This window comes from Esox lucius, chromosome 20 (assembly GCF_011004845.1).
Source record: "Esox lucius isolate fEsoLuc1 chromosome 20, fEsoLuc1.pri, whole genome shotgun sequence".
NCBI classification, from domain to species: domain Eukaryota; kingdom Metazoa; phylum Chordata; class Actinopteri; order Esociformes; family Esocidae; genus Esox; species Esox lucius.
The window spans coordinates 41,756,234-41,778,168 of NC_047588.1; the positions used below are offsets into that span (position 1 = coordinate 41,756,234).

Consider the following 21,935-nt stretch of genomic DNA (forward strand, 5'->3'; position numbering starts at 1 on the left):
ATTGGATATACAACATTTATACATATCTATAATTGTTACATGCCTTGTCCATCTGGATAAGTGTCTACTGAGTTACTCAAATGTATGTGAAAGATTACAATTATCTTTTGTCAACTAAGCATATAAGTAGGACACAAGTTTACCTCACAAGTTATGGAAATATGGTCTGGTCCCTGAGAAATGCCCCCAATATGTCCCAAATTTTGCCCCACCACTTTTGGACTTGTGGTGCCACCTCTGGGCTGCAGCTTTTAGACTTCCTGGTTTTCTTCGCGTTTAGGGCGAGGTTGTTGTCAGCGCACCATGCCGCCAGGTGCTTGACCTCCTCCCTGTCGGCTGACTCATCATTGTCACTGATCAGGCCTATCACTGTGGTGTCGTCTGTGAACTTGACAATGGTGTTGGGACTGTGTACAGGAACACAGTTATAGGTGAAGAGGGAGTACAGGAGGGAGCTCAGCACACAGCCTTGTGGAACACCAGTGTTCAGGATCAGGCTGATCCCCAGGTCATGTAGTTTGCTGACCAGTCTAGAGGAAATGACCATGTTGAATGCTGAGCTCAAGTCTATTGAATATCATTCTCAAATAGGTGTTGGTTTTGTCCAGGTGGGTCTGGGCAGAGTGTTAAGTTGTGGAGATGGTGTCCTCTGTAGACCTGTTCGACCGGTAGGCAAACCGGTAGGGATCCATTGTTGGGGGGAGGCAGGACTTAAGGTGGGCCAGAACTAGGGCCAGAATTACAGGTTAAATTCCCATAATTACTAAACAATTCCAATTGATTTGAGTTAAGGTAGGTCCCCTCTATATATTGATCACATTTAGAGAAATTTTGTGAAGCATTTTGGAAAAACCCACATTGAAATGTATAGTGAATCCCAATGGAGCGGATACGGTCACACTTAAAACTACATCCAAGGCTCACTTCTCATAATTTGTTAGCTATTCCACTTGGTTTGAGTCAAGGTAGGTCTCCTCTATAGACACCACATATAGACTTTTTTACTGTAGCATTTCTGTGAACTTTGCATTTAAATGTATAGTGCATCTCTGTGGAGACATGGATGCTGTGGCATTTTCCAGCTTATAATCACTCTATACACACCTGAACATTTCCTATAATACATTCACTGCAGTTGTTTCTGTATGAGGCAATATGTATCCCATGTACAGTCTATTATAGTGTTTTGCATTGGGGGCTAAAGAGGGTTGGGAAAATATTGGGTTGCTAAATGTAGGACACCACCTTAACCTTGCCCTTAAACAATAAATAAAATGTATGTCCGTTTTCAAGTAATACGTTGGCCAAATTTTCGTGACCCGGAAGTGTTTTTGACGTTGCCCACAAGACGCTGATCAAGACGCTGATCAAGACACTTCTTGGAAAAGGTCCAGACTCAATTGAGGTATAACACGTGTTTTGTGTACTTTTCAAGAGATCCTGAACATTTTGTGAAATACGAGAAGGACGTCGCTGAAATGGTAAGGGATTAAACACGCTCTATTAATTTTGTATTTGTTCACTTCTACATAAATAATCTTCGGTTTGAACAGTAAAACCTGACAGTGATCCTTAAAGTTAATGTGAAATGTACCTTAACAGATCCCTAATGTTCTTCATGAGATGTAAATCATCATAAAATTATTACAAAGCTACCCCGAACAGATCCTGATTATAGAAAACGCTGTACCTTTAGTAGGGGTAAAAGTTCGACAGCTACTTAGTTGGAGCTGCAGCAAGTCGGGAATGGCAGATATAGCGATATGTAGGACTCTTGACGATATGTCACGACTCGTTTGATTCAGTGACTTGTTCAGTTGTAACATTCATTCGAACGTCTATCAGGCAGCTGAGTTTTACCGAATCACTGACAAGATTCATTTTCCTCCATCTCAGGTCTCCGACAAACGGCGTTAGACCTATTAAATATTAAATATTGATCAGGCAACATGTAAAATTGTTTAACTTTGTTGCCATCAGCTTGAATGAACGAAACAGTCAACCAACTGACTGTTTCGTTCATTCAAGCTGATGGCAACAAACTTCTACCTTTCAGAAATCATACGCGGTCCCCCAGCTACTCCAACAAACAGTTCTTTTTCATCGTTTATTTTCGGCGTTGTTCGCCAGCGTTGCAGAGGTGATGGTGTTATTCACACATCAACGAAACTGCTCAAGAGTCACTGAACGGAGAGCAAATTAATCGACTCCAGCTAGTAAACGAACTCTGCTTATAATTCATAATATTTTCCAATTTCATGACGCTGTTCAGTGGTATTGTAACCTGTCTTGATTTGAATTCTTAGTTCTGTAATTGTAATTCGGTCTTGCATTAACTGGTCATATGTACCCTAATAGTATGCAACAGGGACACTCTCTAGCTTTAATAAAGAACAGATTTTATTTCGGTGACAAATTTAGAACCTATTGAATTTGGTATAATTTCGGTACGGTTTTGGCGCATACTTTCTGGTTAGTGATGGGTCGTTTGCGAACGATTCGTTCTTTTTGAACGAACCTTTTGGTGAATCGTGGTTCATGATTCGTCTCAGTAGATCATATTTATTGACAATCTTTTTCTCATGCTCCTTTTCGCCCCGCAATCACCGGAAGGAACGACAATGACTAAAGAGAGGATAGCATAAATCTTTTAGATATTTGAGTCTCATTTATTATTAGCCTAATAGACCAACAAAGGTAATTGATCTATTATCATCTATTAGATTAAAATAGTAGTATTAGTACATTTTAAACATTGTACTGATCTATATTTAACCTAGATCTTGCCTCTTGATTTTGACTCTGGACTATGAGTTTCGTTGTGTGTTTTATGTACAGTAATGCATTTTTAAATATTGTGATAATACTCATAATGAACATAATTTGGTGTTTGCTGTAAAGCATAATGTGGTGTAGCATGTACTCTTAGTTTTACAGTTCCTTCCTATTCACATGTTTAAGTTCTCTACAGGATTTTATTATTGAGGGGGAAAAAAAAAATCTTATTAAGCAGCAATAACATTATTTTGATTATCATCATTTTATTATGCATTTATAGTTATTTAATAATCTTAATCAAAATTATGGTCCACAACCAAAGAAGTTAAAAAACACATCGCTCTGCACTATAATACAGTCCAATTCAAAACTGAAAACAAAAAAATCTGTTTGACCTGTAAGGAAAATTCTACATTTGTCAACCCCCTACTCTTGAATATTGCTGTTAATTTTGTTGTTTGTGTTTGTAATTTTTCTTTCATGGCGTTTTTTTCTTCTTCCATCAAACATGTTCATCAGTCATGTGTGGGTCTGATTAAGGTATTTGTTTTATCAGAGGGAGGACAAACCCAGCCTTCTGCTCTCCTTCCACACTGAACCCAAACAAGAGTCACTGGATTCTGATTGTGACAGTAAAGCTCAGTGTTCATTGGTGGATTCAGAGATGACGTCAGTGAAGCTGGAAGACTGCAGTCAAACACTGGGACTGAATGATATTAAATGTGAAGAGAAGGAGGAGGAGATTGGAGATTTAAGTAATCAAGGTAAGAAGTAGTATATCAAGAATGTTTTTGTGTGTTTTCCCTCATGGAAGTGGTACATGCAATTTGATGCAATCTCTTTATCCAAACATACCTCTCAGGAATTATGTTCATGTACAACTTATTTGAAAACCGAGACTGAATGAACATCAATCAGAGCAATTACGTTCATTTTCAACATATCACCAGGGCTATTTGTCCTTAATGGCTCACTTAACGTTTCTTTATTTTGTTGGTGCTGAATATGAAAAACACCTCATTAGGGGAACATTTACGGTTAAACATGACGGTATTTGTGCTCGGGTTAGGAGTACGGTTACGTATCACAGTTCTGAGGTCTGTGTGAAGGGTAAGGGTCAGGTTAAAAAAACACAGTTCCCCAACAAAAACATGTTGCCTCAAAATGGAATCAAACACACAACCATCGGACGGAACTTCGGTTCCGGAAACGCCCACTTACCGTCCCCGACCCCAGCGCGTTTGCTAATAGACACACTGTTTAACTATGAATGTGTTTATAACTGCTTCTAGGGGCCTATTTCGATGTTCTTTAAATGGCATCTCTCACATGTTGACACTGATTGTAATCGCATCATTTTGGTTCCATAAAAACTTTGTGTGGAGATGGTCAAGCGTTGTTTGTCTGTCATTAGTTGTTCATGGGGCACGCAAGCCTCAAATGTCACGATTCTATGGGCAAGGTCATTTGGCCTGAAGGGGTACATCATTTGCCAGGGCACTTAGACCATGAAGCAGAATGGGCAAAAAAAAAAACATTCAAAGAAATGTCTTTGTTTCTGGCCATTTTTGCCTGTAATTGAACCAATGAACGCTAATGCTGAAGATACTTAAATAGTCTAAAAAGGACAATTGTATTGCTTCATTAGTCAGCACAGCGGGGGGTTGCATAATTGGAAAAGGATTTTCTAATGAAATTTAGGCCTAAAAGGATCAACTTGGATTAGCAGACACAACGTGCCATTGGAATACAGGGGTGATGGTTGCTGATAATGGGTCTCAGTACACCTATGCAGATATTCCATTGAACATCAGACGTTTCCGTCTACAATAGTTATTCACAGCATTAGCAATCTGTACACTATTTCTTATCGACCTGATGTTTTTTAATGGACAATTATATATTTTTTCCAAAAACAAGGACATTTCTAAGTGAGCCTGATCTTTTGACTAGTAGTGTACATATCGGGGGGGGGGGGTGCGGGTACATATGGGGGGGGGGTGCGGGTACATATGGGGGGGGGGGGGTGCGGGTACATATCGGGGGGGGGGTGTGGGTACATATCGGGGGGTGTGTGTGGGTACATATCGGGGGGGGGGTGTGGGTACATATCGGGGGGGGGGGTACATATGGGGGGTGCGGGTACATATCGGGGGGGTGCGGGTACATATGGGGGGGGGGGTGCGGGTACATATGGGGGGGGGTGCGGGTACATATCGGGGGGGGGGGGGTACATATGGGGGGTGCGGGTACATATGGGGGGTGCGGGTACATATCGGGGGGGTGCGGGTACAAAAGGGGGGGTGCGGGTACATATCGGGGGGGGGGGTGTGGGTACATATCGGGGGGGGGGGTGGGTACATATCGAGGGGTGTGCGGGTACATATCGGGGGGTGTGCGGGTACATATCGGGGGGTGTGCGGGTACATATCGGGGGAATGTGTGCGGGTACATATCGGGGGAATGTGTGCGGGTACATATCGGGGGGTGTGCGGGTACATATCGGGGGAATGTGTGTGGGTACATATCGGGGGGTGTGTGCGGGTACATATCGGGGGGGGTGCGGGTACATATGGGGGGGTGTGCGGGTACTCACCTCGACCCACCTCATTATCGCTTTCAAAGAGCAAGGACATTTCTAACCTCTATCACCAAACAACACAGACACAATCTCTTCTAACGTAAGAAGTCGTGACTGCTTTGGCTCGAGCATTTTGAGTAAGGAAATTACTAAAACAATACCAATACCAGCACAATTACACGATTCTCGATACCCAATTCGATACCACTGTAAAAAAAGCTAAAACAAAACAATAAATCCCATGTACTTAAGAAAGCAGTAGAGGCTAAACCCATACCTCTACCCAGAGTGCAACAGTAGTTTAAATGTACTGACAAGGTGACGGACCATTAGTCGGGAAATAGGTATTTAAAATGCTAACGTTATATTTTGATTACAGATGACACAGACTGAGCCGTGAGCAATGAAAACATCTGACACATTGGAATTGTGATATAGTGAAATACTCTGTAAACTATTGTTGGAAACTGACTTGCCAAGACTATTGTTTGTGAACATGAAATCTGTGTAGTGGTTGAAAATTATTTTATTACTTCAATGTAAGTGTATGTAAATGTCCGACTTCAACTGTTTGTCTGTTTATGCCAAAAAGTCTGTGATGAGATGGATGCATCAAAGAATGTGTTCAAAGATGTATCAAAATCAACTCCACATTTGAAAGGAAAATCAGAAAATAAAACATGTTTGCATGCCTCCATCACAAATTGTAGCTAGCAGTGAATTATTTTTTTTTTTTTTAATGGCTGTTTTGAAGAAAACCAAACTTTAGTCTACAGTTTCTTCTGGACTAAAGAGAAATTTCAAATTGAAGAATTAAGTTATTAATTAGATAATGGAATGCGTAGGTGTAGTTAAGTCTGGTGATAACAAATTTACTTTTCTGATGTCTGTCACATAGATGGAATTCCAGAAGTGGAGACAATTTCAACATTTGGAGAGAAACAACACAAATACTACAAAGATAAGAAGTATCACCACTGCTCCCATTGTGAAAAACGGTTCATGTCTAAATCACAGTTGAAACGTCATTTGATCAAACATACTGAAGAGAGGCCTCCAGTATGTACCAGATCTGACTCTGGGATGAGTTTCATAACATCATCTAAGGTTAGTGTTCATCAGAGAGTGCACACCGGTGAGAAGCCATACTCCTGTTCTGACTGTGGGAAAAGGTTCTCTCAGTTAGGTCACCTTAAAGTTCACAAGCGCATACATACTGGAGAGAAGCCTTACTCCTGTTCTGAATGTGGGAAGTGTTTCTATAAATCCGGTGCGCTTGATCGACATCAGAGTGTGCACACAGGAGAGAAACCTTTCTGCTGTTCCGACTGTGGAAAGAATTTCTCTCAATTCAACCACCTTAAAGTTCACAAGCGCATACATACTGGAGAGAAGCCTTACAACTGTGCTGACTGTGGAAAGAATTTCTCTCGGTCAAGTAATCTTAAAATTCACCAGCGCATACATACTGGAGAGAAGCCTTACTCCTGTTCTGAATGTGAGAAGAGTTTCCCTCGGTTAGGTCAACTAATAAGTCACCAGCGTTTACATACTGGAGAGAAGCCTTACTCCTGTTCTGACTGTGGGAAGAGTTTCTCTCATATAAGTCAACTTAAACCTCACCAGCGCATACATACTGGAGAGAAGCCTTATTCGTGTTCTGACTGTGGGAAGAGTTTCTCTCTGTTAAGTAGCCACAAAGCTCACCAGCGCATACATACTGGAGAGAAGCCTTACTCCTGTTCTGAGTGTGGGAAGAATTTCACTACTTCAGGTGCACTTCTTCAGCACCACAGAGTTCACACGGGGGAGAAGCCTTATAGCTGTTCCGATTGTGGGAAGAATTTCTCTCGGTTGAGTAACTTTAAAGTCCACCAGCGCCTACATACTAGAGACAAGCCTTACTCCTCTTCTAACCAGTGCCACCTTCATTTCATCTTCAATTAGTGTTCATCAGAGAATGCACACTGGTGAAATGCCTTATTCCTGTTCTGCCTGTGGGAAGTTTTTCTCAGATAAGTAAAATTTGGCCAGCGCACACATAGGATAGATGCCTGACATGTTCTGTCTTTCAGTGTATCTTCTAAACTTACTATCCACCAGAGAGTACACACTATGTTTACTCTCTCTGAGTCTATGGTGGAAGTAACCTTAAACTTCACCAGCGCATACATACGGGAGAGAACTGTGGGAAATGTTTCAATCATCCAGTCTCTAAGAAATCAGTGGATTCTTACTGCAGAATAACTTTAAATCTCAATGTAGGTAGTACTTTTTGACATCATCTAGATTATTACTCACAGAAGGTAATAATCTCATCTTGTTCTGTTTGTGCAAAGAGTTTCACTTTACAAAATATCCTTAAACATTTTGGAAAGAAATGAAATGCTTTGGAAACAGTCAGATACTGTTCATGAGCAGACGGAACTATGAATAACATGTAACATGAGTAACAAGTAACATGCTCGCTAACAAGATCTGGACAATTCAGTGAGATATTGTGGGGAATGGATCCTGTTTCAAGTAACAATCTGGTTTTGCTATAAAATAAGTGGAAGGATGGTTGTTCTGTGGGAGAGAGCTTGTGATTGATCTGTATGGATTGTTTTTTTATATTCTAGTATTTTTAATATATTTTTAAGTACTGTCAAACGATTAAAATAATTATTTGTGATTAGTTGCACAATATAAAGAATGTGTTCAAACGTTGCCCTTAATACTCACTCCTCTCTTTAAAAAGCAGTGCATTACGGTAAATACATACTTTGTTTCATTGCAAACTATGGTCAGTGCTTGACTCTGAATTAAATAAACGCAAGTTGTCAATGCCCTTAATTCAGTTTAATATACATACATACATTGTCAGTCCACAACTAACCACAGTAACAGTCCCCCTCTAAATGTCGCCCATGTAAATCCAAATAAAAGGTTGCTGGTCTGTGATCCCATATCGGTCTATGTTTTACCATCTGATATTGATCTCATAATGAATGCACCAAGGACAATAACTGCTACGTTAGGCTACTGTATAAAACACATCCCTTAATTTAACCCACTGAATCTTGATGTTTAGGCTGAAATGTGACTGTAAACATTGTTTGCCACAACCAAATACTTTATTAGGTATCTCTAAATTATTCCCAAATTCAACCAAATGCACGAGGCAGGCTACTTGAATAGGCAGTGGATTTTGGAAACAAACATTAAATCAGAGAATCTGTGATTCATGCAAAATACAGTTTGTTAATTTCACTATGAGAATATGATTTTGTGGAAACACGAATGCTTGGCTTAGATAAAAACATTTAAATAATGACAACTTAGCATGCTACAGGGGGATTCACGCCGCGGAGTAAGCGGAGGCCTGGATCGCGTTCTCGTTTGATGGGTTTTTGGAGTGAGACTGGTTTGTGGGATGCAAGGAGAGAGATTCCCCTTTCCTCACAAACGAACGTGTGGTCCACTAATGCGGTTCTTAGGAAGGGAAAACGGCAACATTGTTTTTTTATTAGTAAAAAATGTTGCACACTTGGAATTTCTCTTGTAATTGTAAAAACATTTTGCATATACCCGCAATTCTGTGGAACTCTTAGAGTCTTGTGGGTCTGTGACTTGGGAACACCACAAATGTGTACAGTAAACGTTTCAGTGCAAGAGTCACATCCCTGACAGCCCGACAGATGGTTTCCATGGAAATATGCTCAGGATCACCAGTGTTTTACAGAACTCCAACACAAAGAGACTGAGAGCATGTCCACAATGTGTCATAAGAACGATATGAGGGATGAGAATATTGTTAAGATAAACCAGGCCTGGATCTACGGGGGGTAAAGCTGTGCCCCCCCATTTGTTTCCCCTTAAATACTGGAAATGGTATTTGAATTAGATGTGCCCCCCATTTATAAAATGTTTTTCCTCAGTCATTTCACCTTGTTACATGAGATAAATGTTGAATGTGCAGAAACATTTTCATTAGGGCGGGTCAGTGTCGTAGCCCGAACAAACGCCACTTTGTGGTTTGTGCTGGTAAGCTATATATTTTAATGGTTGTGGTGTTTTATTGCACATTAACAATATATGTTGTCCTTATGTTTTCTTTTTATCCTCAAATGTATTTATATTAAATGTTTTTTTTTTTTTTTTTTTAAACACCACTGAAAGTAATGTGCCACCATCTTGGACACCTGCCTCCTGTTTCTTATGTCGTGTTCAAGTTACCTCGGAACTGGGAATGATGTCACACCCGAGTTAACCCAATTTGATGGCTTTCCAGTATCCAAAGTCAGAAGACAAGATGGACGCCCCCAGGAAAGCTTTTGTTGTGCTTGCCCTTTCAGGATGTAGACAACTACAGATAAAATGAGGTCCACCTCAAAAACGTAATGGAAGAAGATAGAAGACGCAGAAAGTATGATTGTTTTTACCGATTTTTAATCTGCCTTTCCGTAACCGGCAGCCTAACCTGTAACCAGGACGTGTGAGGGATCTTCAGAATATCGTAATGTTAATTAGAAAAGTAATTTTCATGTATAACTTATAATACTTGTCTGCTAAATGGGATACATATAATGACCGTTTTAATAAATGTGCTTAAGATTTCAAAGAAGATAGAAGAAACATTTTCTACACAATGGAAAAACAATCTTTTTCCATTACGTTTTTGAGGTGGACCACACATTGACCACACATTCTGTAGTTATCTATGGCCAAATCCCAATGTCCCCCCTAAACCCTGAACCCGTACAGACTTAACTGACGTCACCTGGTAAGTGATTGAGTGAAAGAGGCTGCAAGGGCTCTAAATATAAATAATGGGACACCACTTTTTATATTATCATGTTACCTTGACGACGCTGAAACATGTTGAGCACTTGTGGGTTTGGGTTTTATTTTAAGTTTTTTACTTTCTTCGTGGCCAAGGCAGTTAATAAACCGACTGCCTGATTTATATGTCTTTCAGGCTCTTACCCTAGAGAGTGGACAAGAGGTAATGGTCAATAATCTATATTTGTCAATAATAAATGTACTGTTTTTGGTCAAAACAGCATCGTTAAGCAAAAACTTAAATAGTTGAATAAACTAGGTGTGTAATAAGGTGAGCTACATTCCTCTGATTTGTGTTCTATGTGCCATCTTAAATCCTTGTTAATGTAGGCCTAGTGTAGTGGTGTTGTCCACCATTCTTCTCATATAAGGAGGGTTTGCCAGGATTTTTCTCTCACTTCTGGGCATCCCCCTGATAACCCCTGTGTTTCACACTTACGAAAAGGGACATTCCTCTTCACCACATACTCTTCCTCAACAAACAAACCAAATTTCAGTATATAAAGTTTTGATGAATTCACACATTTTTGAAGTTCAATTGAATGACTGTTTTGTTCGTTCAAACGGCTGGCAGCAGAGTTCTACAATATCACTCAATTTCTTCATACAAAATACACATTTCTATTTCTTGAACAGCTTGCACTATTTCACAAAACATGTACGTTACAATAAATGTATATTTTACAGATTTTTCTGCAATTTTTCTTGTTGCCATTTAAAAAAATTAAAATAAGAAGCTATTCAAAAAAACACAACAACCATAGAAATAAAAGCATTCTAGTCATTCTTAATCAGAATCAGAACGTTTTATTGCCAAGTAAGATTCACAACAAACAAGGTATTTGTTTGGCCATTGGTGCAACAATTTATACAAAAGGAATAAGGGAAAGAAAAGAAATCAGAACAGTGGACTGAGCATAAGGGACGTCATTAGAAATTCATGGATGGGGGGGGCTAAGCCTCGTTTAGGGAGTTCTGGGCATACTCCCCAAAACATGCATTTTTAGAGTAACAACGGGTGTCAAATCTATCAAAATAAAAAATTGATCACTGGGCAATACAGACTTTCAGCTCCCTCCAAAGATTTTCTATTGGGTTCAGGTCTAGAGACTGGCTAGGCCACTCCAGGATCTTGAGATGCTTCTTACGGAGCCACTCCTGATGGTCATTGGCAAACTTCAGACCAGCCTGGACATGCGCTGCTTGAGCAGGAGGACCTTGCGTGCGCTGCAGGATTTTAATCCATGACGGCGAAGTGTGTTACTAATGGTTTTCTTTGAGTCTATGGTCCCAGCTCTCTTCAGGTCATTGACCAGGTCCTGCCGTGTAGTTCTGGGCTGATCCCTCACCTTCCTCATGATCATTGATGCCCCACGAGGTGAGATCTTGCATGGAGCCCCAGACCGAGGGAGATTGACCTTTATCTTGCACTTCCATTTTCTAATAATTGCGCCAACAGTTGTTGCCTTCTCACCAAGCTGCTTGCCTATTGTCCTGTAGCCCATCCCAGCCTTGTGCAGGTCTACAATTTTATCCCTGATGTTCTTACACAGCTCTCTGGTCTTGGCCATTGTGGAGAGGTTGGAGTCTGTTTGATTGAGTGTGTGGGCAGGTGTGTTTTATACAGGTAACGAGTTAAAACAGGTGCAGTTAATACAGGTAATGAGTGGAGAACAGGAGGGCTTCTATGCCATTAATAAACAATAAAATGTGAACAGCAATGAATAACAACATAGTGGTAGTTCCAAAGCCCAACACAACTGCACTGCTCATGGCGCATTTTGAAATTGAAAGAGGTGAGCACAATAATTTGGAGGAGGCAAATAGCTGGATTTGCTCCAGAAAGGCAGTGCTCAAACAGCACAAATCTGAAGTATCCTCTCCAGATCCACCACGCATATTTTCAGAGGTGTTTCTGGGCAATCTGGCGCCCTAGGTGAGATTTCTAAATGTTGCCCCCCCCAAAGACAGTTGCCAACATCAGGGGAAATAACACTTATTTATTTTACTTTCATAAACACCAAATAAATATGTGAGATAGCAGGTGTACAAAAAATGTAAACAATAAAGGAGAATCAATATAGTGTGCTGTTCGAAAATTAATAAAGACAATATTTTCTACAACCAAATGTTGAATGACAGGTGCATAAACTGGGTAAACAAAAAAGACACTGTAAATCGTATTCTGTGTGCTATTACAGCAGTTTCTGTCTTCTTTTCCTTGCTGCCAAACTATCAATGATATTGTCGTAGGATATCTTCCTGGAAATGTCTCTGTTGATGCTCATCATGCAAGACCATTGTGGACCTATTTGGAGGGCCACACACAGGTTTGGGAGTATTTTCTTCAGCTTCTTTTCCTCCAACTAGAGTTCAAGGATGGTCAAGGTAACCTTTGGAAAGTCTGGAAAATTTAGGATTTTTGTAGCCAGTTCCTTTCCATCCAGGTCTGTCAGTGACTCAATGCAGACATCCACAACTCTGTTAAAGAAACAAACCTCTATTTGCTTCATTGAATCACATTCATTTCCTGGCATCTCTCTTTAGCTGTGGCTTCCTATAGGTGACAAAGGAGCCATCAGACTTTCGCAACCGACTAAGAGCAACATCCAGTTTCATGGATTCTGACTGCAGCAACTTACTGACATGCTGAATTTTGTTTAGGATGTCAAGCAACACTGCAGATTGAGAACCGATTGAAACGCACCTCGTCTGCTAGGGACTGAGCCACACTCCAGTCCAATTGATGGCGGTAATTAACCGGAAACGTTGGTTGCCAACCGCTATAAAAAATTAAGGAAGAAGAAGAAATCAGTGTTGTACTTGTAGCACGTTGTTAGTAGGCTAACATTTGGTTATCGGACGTCGGTATCGTTTCATTTCGTGAAATACAAGCAGAAATCAAAGTAGCTGAAATGGTAAGTATTTAAATAACTACATTCTTCTTTGTGTCTTTCAGTTCGATATAAATACTCCGCATTTTTTAAAGGTTAAATTGCGGAGATTGTTACTGTTTATTCAAATAAAAACACTAATGTTCTTCATGAAATGTAAATCTGTACAGTGCACTCACGATGTTCCGTACACTCACGATGTTCCTATGGAGGCAAATTGAGCTCAAATGTATTGACTCTAAGAAAAGAAAAAAGTTACTGAAATATTTTATATTATGAAAAAACTAAATGCAGTCGTATGAGGAAAAAAAATCGATTCAAGCGTGTAAAAAGTGTATGCTAAAATCATTAAATGGATTTTCGCGTCCGATCTTAAAATGTCTTCGTTCACAAGCGTTATTTCCACGTTCACGTCTTACGATTGCAATTTCTTTCCACCTTTGTTCGAGTCATGTTTTCTATTGGCGTGGAGGCGGGGCTTTATCTGGGCATTGAATACTCGCACCCGATTAGCCATGAATCACACCATTATAAGGTGAAAATCATAGCCTTTCCATGCACTGCTTTCCCAATGCAACCTGTGGAGAATTTTAAGAATTGTATAAACTAGGCTTAATGACCATGGTTGCCTACCAGTATGGAGTTGAGATGGCTGCACCAAATGCAAACCATCATCCTTTGGCAGAGTGCTTCCCTACACACATTTTCTCCTCAAATATCGTGATAAATTCCATCTAATGTTTTATCTTGAAGGCAGCGCCATGTAGCAGCTATCTAACAAATAGTTGCCTAATCTTTTAAACAATTCCTGTCGCCTATAATTTTTCTGAGAAAGATGCGTGGATAGTAGAGGGTTAGGAGAATGGCTTCTGGTTACTGATGGACCCAGGCAGGATACTTTTGGATTCCTTTTTTGATTTAGTCTAGTTTTTATCCTTTTGACAAAAATATCTTTCAGTTTTAGACACATAATTTGAATAAGGATTTTGTCTAGTTATTATCAAAATGATGAAAACAGTGAGACATTTTGGTCAACAAAATGCCCTTATTTTAGTCCAATCCATTATTGCCTCATTAACCTGTAGTAGCCAAAATATCATATATCAAATAAGGCCAATGGTACATCAATGTTTTGCTTACATCGTTGATATTGCCTACAATTTCATTAGACCAGGCCACCTTCTTCCATTACTCTGTGCTCCCGTTCTGATGCTCACATGCCCATTGTAGGCGCTTTCGGCAGTGGACAGGGGTCAGCATGGGCAACCTGACTGGTCTGCGGTTATGCAGTCCCATACGCAACAAACTACAATGCACTGCGTTCTGGCAACTTTCTATCAGTACCAGCATGAACTTTTCCAGCAATTTGAGCTACAGCAGCTCGTCTGTTGGATCAAACCACACAGGCCAGCCTTCACTCCCAATGTGCATCAATGAGCCTTGGCAACCATTGACCCTGATGCCGGTTTTCCTTCCTTGGACCACTTTTAATAGGTACTGACCACTGCAGACCGGGAACACCCCACAAAGGCTGCAGTTTTGGAGATGCTCTGACCCAGTTGTCTACTTTGAGGACAGAATGTTCACTTGCTGCCTAATATATCCCACGAGATTATCAGTGTTATTCACGTCACCTGTCAGTGGTCATAATGTTATGGCTGATGGGTGTATCAGTGTTATTCACTTCAACTGTCAGTGGTCATAATGTTATGGCTGATGGGTGTATCAGTGTTATTCACTTCACCTGTCAGTGGTCATAATGTTATGGCTGATGGGTGTATCAGTGTTATTCACTTCACCTGTCAGTGGTCATAATGTTATGGCTGATGGGTGTATCAGTGTTATTCATGTCACCTGTCAGTGGTCATAATGTTATGGCTGATGGGTGTATCAGTGTTATTCACGTCACCTGTCAGTGGTCATAATGTTATGGCTGATGGGTGTATCAGTGTTATTCATGTCACCTGTCAGTGGTCATAATTTTATGGCTGATGGGTGTATCAGTGTTATTCATGTCACCTGTCAGTGGTCATAATGTTATGGCTGATGGGTGTATCAGTGTTATTCACTTCACCTGTCAGTGGTCATAATGTTATGGCTGATCAGTATGTATAGCATGAGTACGCCATAGGGAGGTTTGCTTACTGTAACAAACTATAAGGACAGCTAGAGAACAGGGGCCGTGTTCACAAAATGTTTTCTTACCACAAGGAGGACTCCTAAACAGCTGTAAAGGTTCCTAGCTACGAGTTTCCTCTTAAAATCTATTCACAATTCTGCTAAGACCAACTTATAATAAGCAATGGGGAGAGATCTTCAGCTAAGAGAGGGCAGGGATGACCCCATTGCAATGGATGATGTCGTGTTCCACGACATAGTTTTTATAGTTTTTCTTTGTAAAGCACATTGAATTGCTTCTATGTATGAATTGTGCTATATAAATGAACTTGCTTGCTTGTTTGCTAAGCAATACTAAAAAAAGAAATGGGAAGATGAGACCAAAAGAGCTATTAAACTATTTTGAAAAGGAATATTTGATTACATCAGTTTTGGCTAACTTGCTAAAGTTATGTTGAGCTAATTGTCTAAACAGCTGGCAACTCGTAAAGAAATGCGTCTTCATCCTTTGATGGTACAGTCATTTGTACAATTGTGTCTCATCCAACTATCGAGGGGTCCAGCTATGGCCATGAAGTCGGCTTTCTTTGTAGTTGTCGAATGGGGAAACCAAATGATTTGTTGGACCATAGAGGGTCTGGAGAGGGCATTTGTTGTTTGCTGTAATATTGTACTGATAGAGGACTGAGATATACATAGTTCATCTGTACTCCATAGCTGCATTTTCCCTATGGCCAAGTAGTATAAAGTTGTCACGACCTTGATCTGCAGTGTTATTGGGTTGTTTTTGTTGAAGTGACTGCATCCCTGACTAGCTCTACTATGATCACAATACCCTCTGCGATTAAGGTGATAACACTGAGCTTTTAAAAAGGTAAATGTTTCTAAAACGTTGACCTGATTATGAGATGAATTGCGGACAGCAGCCCTTTTAGGATTGTTTGTTATTTGGTCTTGGTGACTTTTGGAGTCCTAACAATTTTAAGGCTCCTAAATTGTTGGTCTAAGAGTATTTCACATCATGGACACTTTGTGAAATACTCTTAGACCAACAATTTAGGAGCCTTAAAATTGTTTGTGAATACAGCCCCTGATCTGGTCTTTATTTTAGGAGATGGAGGACAAACCCAGCCTGCTGCTCTCCTTACACACTGAGATCAAACAAGAGTCACTGGATTCTGATTGTGACAGTAAAGCTCAGTGTTCATTGGTGGATTCAGAGATGACATCAGTGAAGCAGGAAGACAAAAGTCAAATACTGGGACTGAATGTTATCATTAAAGATGAAGAGGAGAAGAAGATGGAGATCAACAGTCTAACACTAGGACTGAATAATATTAAAGAAGAGGAGATTGGGGATTTAACTACTCAAGGTAAGAACTGGTTTATTAAGAGGGTTTAATGCTGACAATTTGTTTTTCTTGCTAAATTATCAGCTTATGTAATTCTATCGGTTTAGTATTCTCTATATATAATAAAATCAGTTTGTTACATTCAGTAATAATGGAAATATTAATGGAATATTAAATGAAATGCATTATTTTAAGAACAGGTGGCACGTTATGATTTATTTAATATGGCCAATATAATGGTATGATATTTAATAATACATTTTATATTCCAATGCCTTTTTATGAGATTTATTTATTTATCTTAACAATGTGGTCTCATGTCATGCCATTATGAATGACCAGAGCAGCAGTGTTCTTGTCAACAGTGTGTTTTTATCTCTGAGTGTCCATGATGTTTGTGGGGCAGCAGAATCACTGTCAACACCTGCAGTTAATATGGCCAACATTGTTTTTTTATTGTTTTAATGCTTATTTTAGTCTAGCAGAGAAATAGGTTATTATACTACATAATTGGAAGGAACCTTCTGGACGTTAGTGACAGAATCTAGTGTGGAGAGTCAATGGTCATCACTCCCCCTTCACACAGCTGTGTTGTGGGTAGTACGTTAGCGCTGCGGGTAGCAGTACGTTAGCGCTGCGGGTAGCAGTACGTTAGCGCTGCGGGTAGCAGTACGTTAGCGCTGCGGGTAGCAGTACGTTAGCGCTGCGGGTAGCAGTACGTTAGCGCTGCGGGTAGCAGTACGTTAGCGCTGCGGGTAGCAGTACGTTAGCGCTGCGGGTAGCAGTACGTTAGCGCTGCGGGTAGCAGTACGTTAGCGCTGCGGGTAGCAGTACGTTAGCGCTGCGGGTAGCAGTACGTTAGCGCTGCGGGTAGCAGTACGTTAGCGCTGCGGGTAGCAGTACGTTAGCGCTGCTACCGGCAGCGGTAGTCAGGGTGACTAATGCTGCATTTGCACTGGTGCTTTACCCCGGTACCAGGGCTACACCAGTGACTTATGCTAATATTGGCTCTAGATTTTCCTGTTTCGACTATATATTTGGTACAAAGGACTCTAAGGAGGGACTCTGATGGGGAGGGGAGAGTAAACTATCAACATGATTTGGTTTTCTGGTAACAGAAAATAATAGGTGATATTTTTCTTGTGGTAAAATAAAATAAATAAAGCCATGATCAGTATGTTTATAATATGTCGTTTGAATTGAGTAATTAAACAAATATGTTCCTCAAACTCCTGCGACCGGCTCCTTGTCCACCTATACATGACCTTGCAACTGTAAGACTGTGTATTTTGTTCAAACTATCTAATATAGAAGGATTTCTGAGAATTCTGAGGTAATTCTGCATGGTTATAGGTTCTGCAGGCTACATCTTGGTCTCAGCACTACGTTTTTCTATTTAGTCAATGGCATCGTATCACCTTCGGTTGTTCCAGCTTTTTCTGTTCTGAGTCTTTGCTTCCCAGTACTGTTGCTTTAGTTTTCATTATTTTATCATCGATCAGTTTGTTAGAGCGGATGAAACCAATTACGAGAAGCCAAAGAGTAAAGCAAATGACGCACATCGCTATTCAAATAACATGCAGCGTTTTCACAGGACATAACACATCATCCCGCAAACCCCGCCCTAAGTCCTAAAGTTCAGGGCTTGGCACCCAATGAGAGCCAGGCTACTTGGCCACGGCCTAGTGGATGACTGGCGCCGGCGCGTGTCAATGGAAACAAACATTTCTAGACTTTAGAGTAAAATACCAGTGTTTGTCACCAGTGGAAATGAGCCATAAGGAACTGTACCCAAAGCTGTTGGGTTTAGGGGTGCTGTGGGTGTGGCCCCCCAAAAAATGTGGTCTTGTCAAAGTCACTCAGGTCTTTACTCCTGCCCATTTCTCCTGTATCCAACACGTTGACTACAAGAACTGATTGTTTGCTGACCATCTAATCTACCCACACCTTGACATGTGCTCTTGTTGGAGGATCAGTGTTATTCCCTTCACCTGTGAGTGGTCATAATGTTCTGGCTCATCAGTGTATACCCATTCATATTTTAGGTTTTTCAGTTCACCTGACAGATTAGGAACACTTAGGGGGTAAGACTATTCCACAAACAAATTGTGGCCCTACATTTGTGTCACAAAGATGCTTATGTTTGTAATGTGGTGACAGCAGAGGCTTTCTTGTGGGAATCCTTGTTATGTAGAATTTCTGACCCTAAAATGTAATTCTCCAACTGTGGTCCTTGGGGTTTTCTTTGCTACTTGAACCATTCGTCTCACTGGGAGAAAATACATATTTGTCATCTTCCAGACAGGTAGATCTGAGCTTCAGTTCTTTTTCATTTCCTAATTATCACCATAACAGTTCAAATTAGTATTTTCAGGCATGCAACTTTTTATAGTTATCTAGATCTTTTTTCTGCGTTTTTATCAAGTTGAACACATTTTTTGAAATTTTTTACAGCGTTTTGTTCATATTACCCTGGGTGACAACATCTTTGGAGGGCGGTGAATGTATTTCAATTTTGGCAAAATATTGTGTTGCTTGGTGAAAATATGAAACTATGGTTTCAGAAATTGTTTGCATGTAATCTTCCAACTCCATTGATACAGTGTCACTGCTCTAATGAAATGTCCTGATATTAATCACACAGATGAGATTGCTGCTGAAGTGGAGACATTTCCTACAACTGGAGAGAAACAAAAGGAAGATTACAACAATAAGAAGCCGTACTCCTGTTCTGACTGTGGGAAGTGTTTCTTTCTTTCAGGTCACCTTAAAATTCATCAGCGTATACATACTGGAGAGAAGCCGTACTCCTGTTCTGACTGTGGGAAGGGTTTCTCTCAGTCTGGTAACCTTAAAATTCATCGCCATTTACATACTGGAGAGAAGCTGTACTCCTGTTCTGACTGTGGGAAGAGTTTCTCTAATTCAAAAACCCTAAAAAATCACCAGGTCATACATTCAGGAGAGAAGCCTTACTCCTGTTCTGACTGTGGGAAGTGTTTCTTTCGGTCAGTTCACCTTCAAATTCATCAGCGTATACATACTGGAGAGAAGCCGTACTCCTGTTCTAAATGTGGGAAGAGTTTCTCTCAGTTAACCAGCCTAAAAACTCATGAGCAAATGCATACTGGAGAGAAGCCTTACTCCTGTTCTGACTGTGAGAAGAGTTTCTCTTTCCCAACAACCCTAAAACAGCACAAACGCATACATACAAGAAAGAAAGCATACTCCTGTTCTAACTGTGGGAAGTGTTTCTCTAATCAATGTAACCTTAAAGGTCACCAGCGCATACATAATGGAGAGAAGCCTTACTCCTGTTCTGACTGTGGGAAGGATTTCGCTCTGTTAGGCAACCTTAAAGCTCATCAGCGCATACATACTGGAGAGAAGCCTTACTCCTGTTCTAAATGTGGAAAGAGTTTCTCTTACTCAAAAACCCTTAAAAATCACCAGCGCATACATTCAGGAGAGCAGCCTTACTCCTGTTCTGACTGTGGGAAGGGTTTCTCTCAGTTAGGCAACTTTAAAGCTCATCAGTGTTTACATACTGGAGAGGAGCCTTAAGGGTATAATACACCTACTGTACCAAAGGCCACCCACCTGGCTCCCATTGATTTCAAATGGATATGTAGCGTCAACAAGGATTTGTGTGGCGGGAGCCTGAGCTGCTCAATTCAGGTTTGGGAAACCGTTAACTATTGCGTCATTCCAGAATGTGGTTATGATGTCACAATACATTTCATCCGCAGCTTCCCAGAAACACCACGCTGCTTACTAGTTATGCATCAACATTTTTATTTCAATTATATTAGCAAACTACTACCGGTAGTAATACTGTTAATATGGTTTGTTGAATAATTATTAACTGTAAAAATGCTTTCCCTTTCTAAAGATTGTGCCGCAAAAGATACTGACACAATTCCCTCATTGTATCAATAAAACATGATGTCCTATCAGGCAGTAAGTGCTGTGTAAATAATTTTTTACGTAATTCTTCCGAAGCTCTCAGACGTTTATGCCAAATTATGAATTTTTGCATATTTAGTCATGGAAAAATACGGTCAGTGAAAAAGAATCATTTTTGAAGATCGAGGTTTTTTCTAAAGAGCAATTCCTGAGGGGGACTCCGAAAGTTGCACTGTAATGCGGTTTATGTCTGTGCTATCAGGTTGCTCGCTACTATTGCTCTGCAAATTCAGCAATAGAGTGCGTGTGAACCCTTGCAACATAAAACAAACTGAATGGATTGTCAATGACACAAACACTGTCACCTTGCCAGCTCAGGAACACTACATACATTGCAACCTTCTCTCGTTGACTCGAATTCAAACAGATGCATACACTGGTTGATGTTACTGTAGCTAGCTAGTGTTGAGAATTTTACGTGTACCAGAATTTCTGAAGAAGGACGAGGATCCGGTCCAAATGGAAATTTAGCACAAAGATTTATTAATATGAATTGATAAGTCAAAATACATGAAATACACTGCAGTGGTCAAATATTTGCTCAACCCTCGAGCTTCCGCAAAATATTCGCCCCGAACAAAGATTGAATATTGGTTTTAATACTCCCGCCACAGGGGCGGTTACTTTTCACTCTCGTGAGTAAAACCCATCCTTATTGGTTCTTTGTTGACATGGTGACATGTTGGACGAATCCAATCCAATGAAGACGGACATGCTCTAACTCTCGGTCATAGATCAACAGGTTCTTTGCATTCAGGTGTGAAATCTTAACCAGGTTACAGTAATTTACATTCTATTGTCCTAACCTAAACTATAACATCAGGGGGCTGGAGACAGAAGGTCTCTTTGTGCTGTATAGGGGGCAGTTTCATTTGTATGTTAATTGTGGGGTTTTAATCCTGTCTCTCTATCAGAGCCAGGTGTAAAGTCTGAGTGAGTGTGGCTGAGTGTAATTTAAGGAGTTCTAAACTTTATGGTTATTGTATTCAATCATATTTCCCTAACCTGGCTGCAGCATACAATTTAATAAAACAAAAACATAAGAATACATGGTTATTAAATCAGCATTATTTAAACTACATTTATCTCAACAATAGCAAATGTAGGCTAACCGCTAGCTAACAAAGTGTGACCTGTAATTCAATGCAGCGAAAATGAAGATTGGTGACGGTTATACAGTGAGGGGAAAATATTATTTGATCCCCTGCTGATTTTGTACCTTTGCCCACTGACAAATACATTTTGAGTCTATAATTTTAATGGTAGGTTTATTTGAACAGTGAGAGACAGCATAACAACAAAAATATCCAGAAAAACGCATGTCAAATGTTATACATTTTAATGAATTAAATTAGTATTCAACCCTTTCAATCAGAAAGATTTCTGGCTCCCAGGTGTATTTTATACAGGTAACGAGCTGAG

The 21,935-nt window shown here is 40.2% G+C and overlaps 2 protein-coding genes and 1 long non-coding RNA gene across 7 annotated transcripts in view; 2 read left to right on the forward strand and 1 right to left on the reverse strand.

Annotated features, from left to right (window-relative positions):
• LOC105027450 (zinc finger protein OZF-like) overlaps nt 1-21,935 on the forward strand; it is a 541,343-nt gene that overhangs the window by 486,052 nt on the left and 33,356 nt on the right. The window lies entirely within an intron of this gene.
• LOC106023693 (zinc finger protein 239-like) lies at nt 1,343-20,532 on the forward strand. 3 transcript variants are annotated; one of them, XM_020040927.2, is made up of 3 exons: nt 1,343-1,481; nt 3,335-3,542; nt 6,258-9,491. In XM_020040927.2, exons 1-3 carry the CDS (start codon nt 1,479-1,481, stop codon nt 7,304-7,306), a joined length of 1,260 nt encoding a protein of 419 aa, XP_019896486.1. In that variant the 5' UTR covers nt 1,343-1,478; the 3' UTR covers nt 7,307-9,491. The 3 variants fall into 3 exon arrangements, with proteins under 3 accessions (XP_019896486.1, XP_034144496.1, XP_034144495.1); XM_034288605.1 differs by lacking the exons at nt 1,343-1,481; nt 3,335-3,542; nt 6,258-9,491 and adding exons at nt 13,002-13,101; nt 16,310-16,568; nt 19,192-20,532; XM_034288604.1 differs by lacking the exons at nt 1,343-1,481; nt 3,335-3,542; nt 6,258-9,491 and adding exons at nt 13,002-13,101; nt 16,307-16,568; nt 19,192-20,531.
• LOC105031300 lies at nt 11,860-13,361 on the reverse strand. The gene is made up of 3 exons (XR_829678.3): nt 13,257-13,361; nt 12,891-12,966; nt 11,860-12,740 (listed from the first exon to the last, which is right to left on the reverse strand). It is a non-coding gene; the product is annotated as an uncharacterized LOC105031300 (long non-coding RNA).

Bases quoted from the DNA above. Each gene is read 5' to 3' on its own strand.
- LOC106023693 (XM_020040927.2), top strand. The intron at 3,543-6,257 runs GTAAGAAGTAGT...TCTGTCACATAG, and splicing joins TGGAGATTTAAGTAATCAAG to ATGGAATTCCAGAAGTGGAG.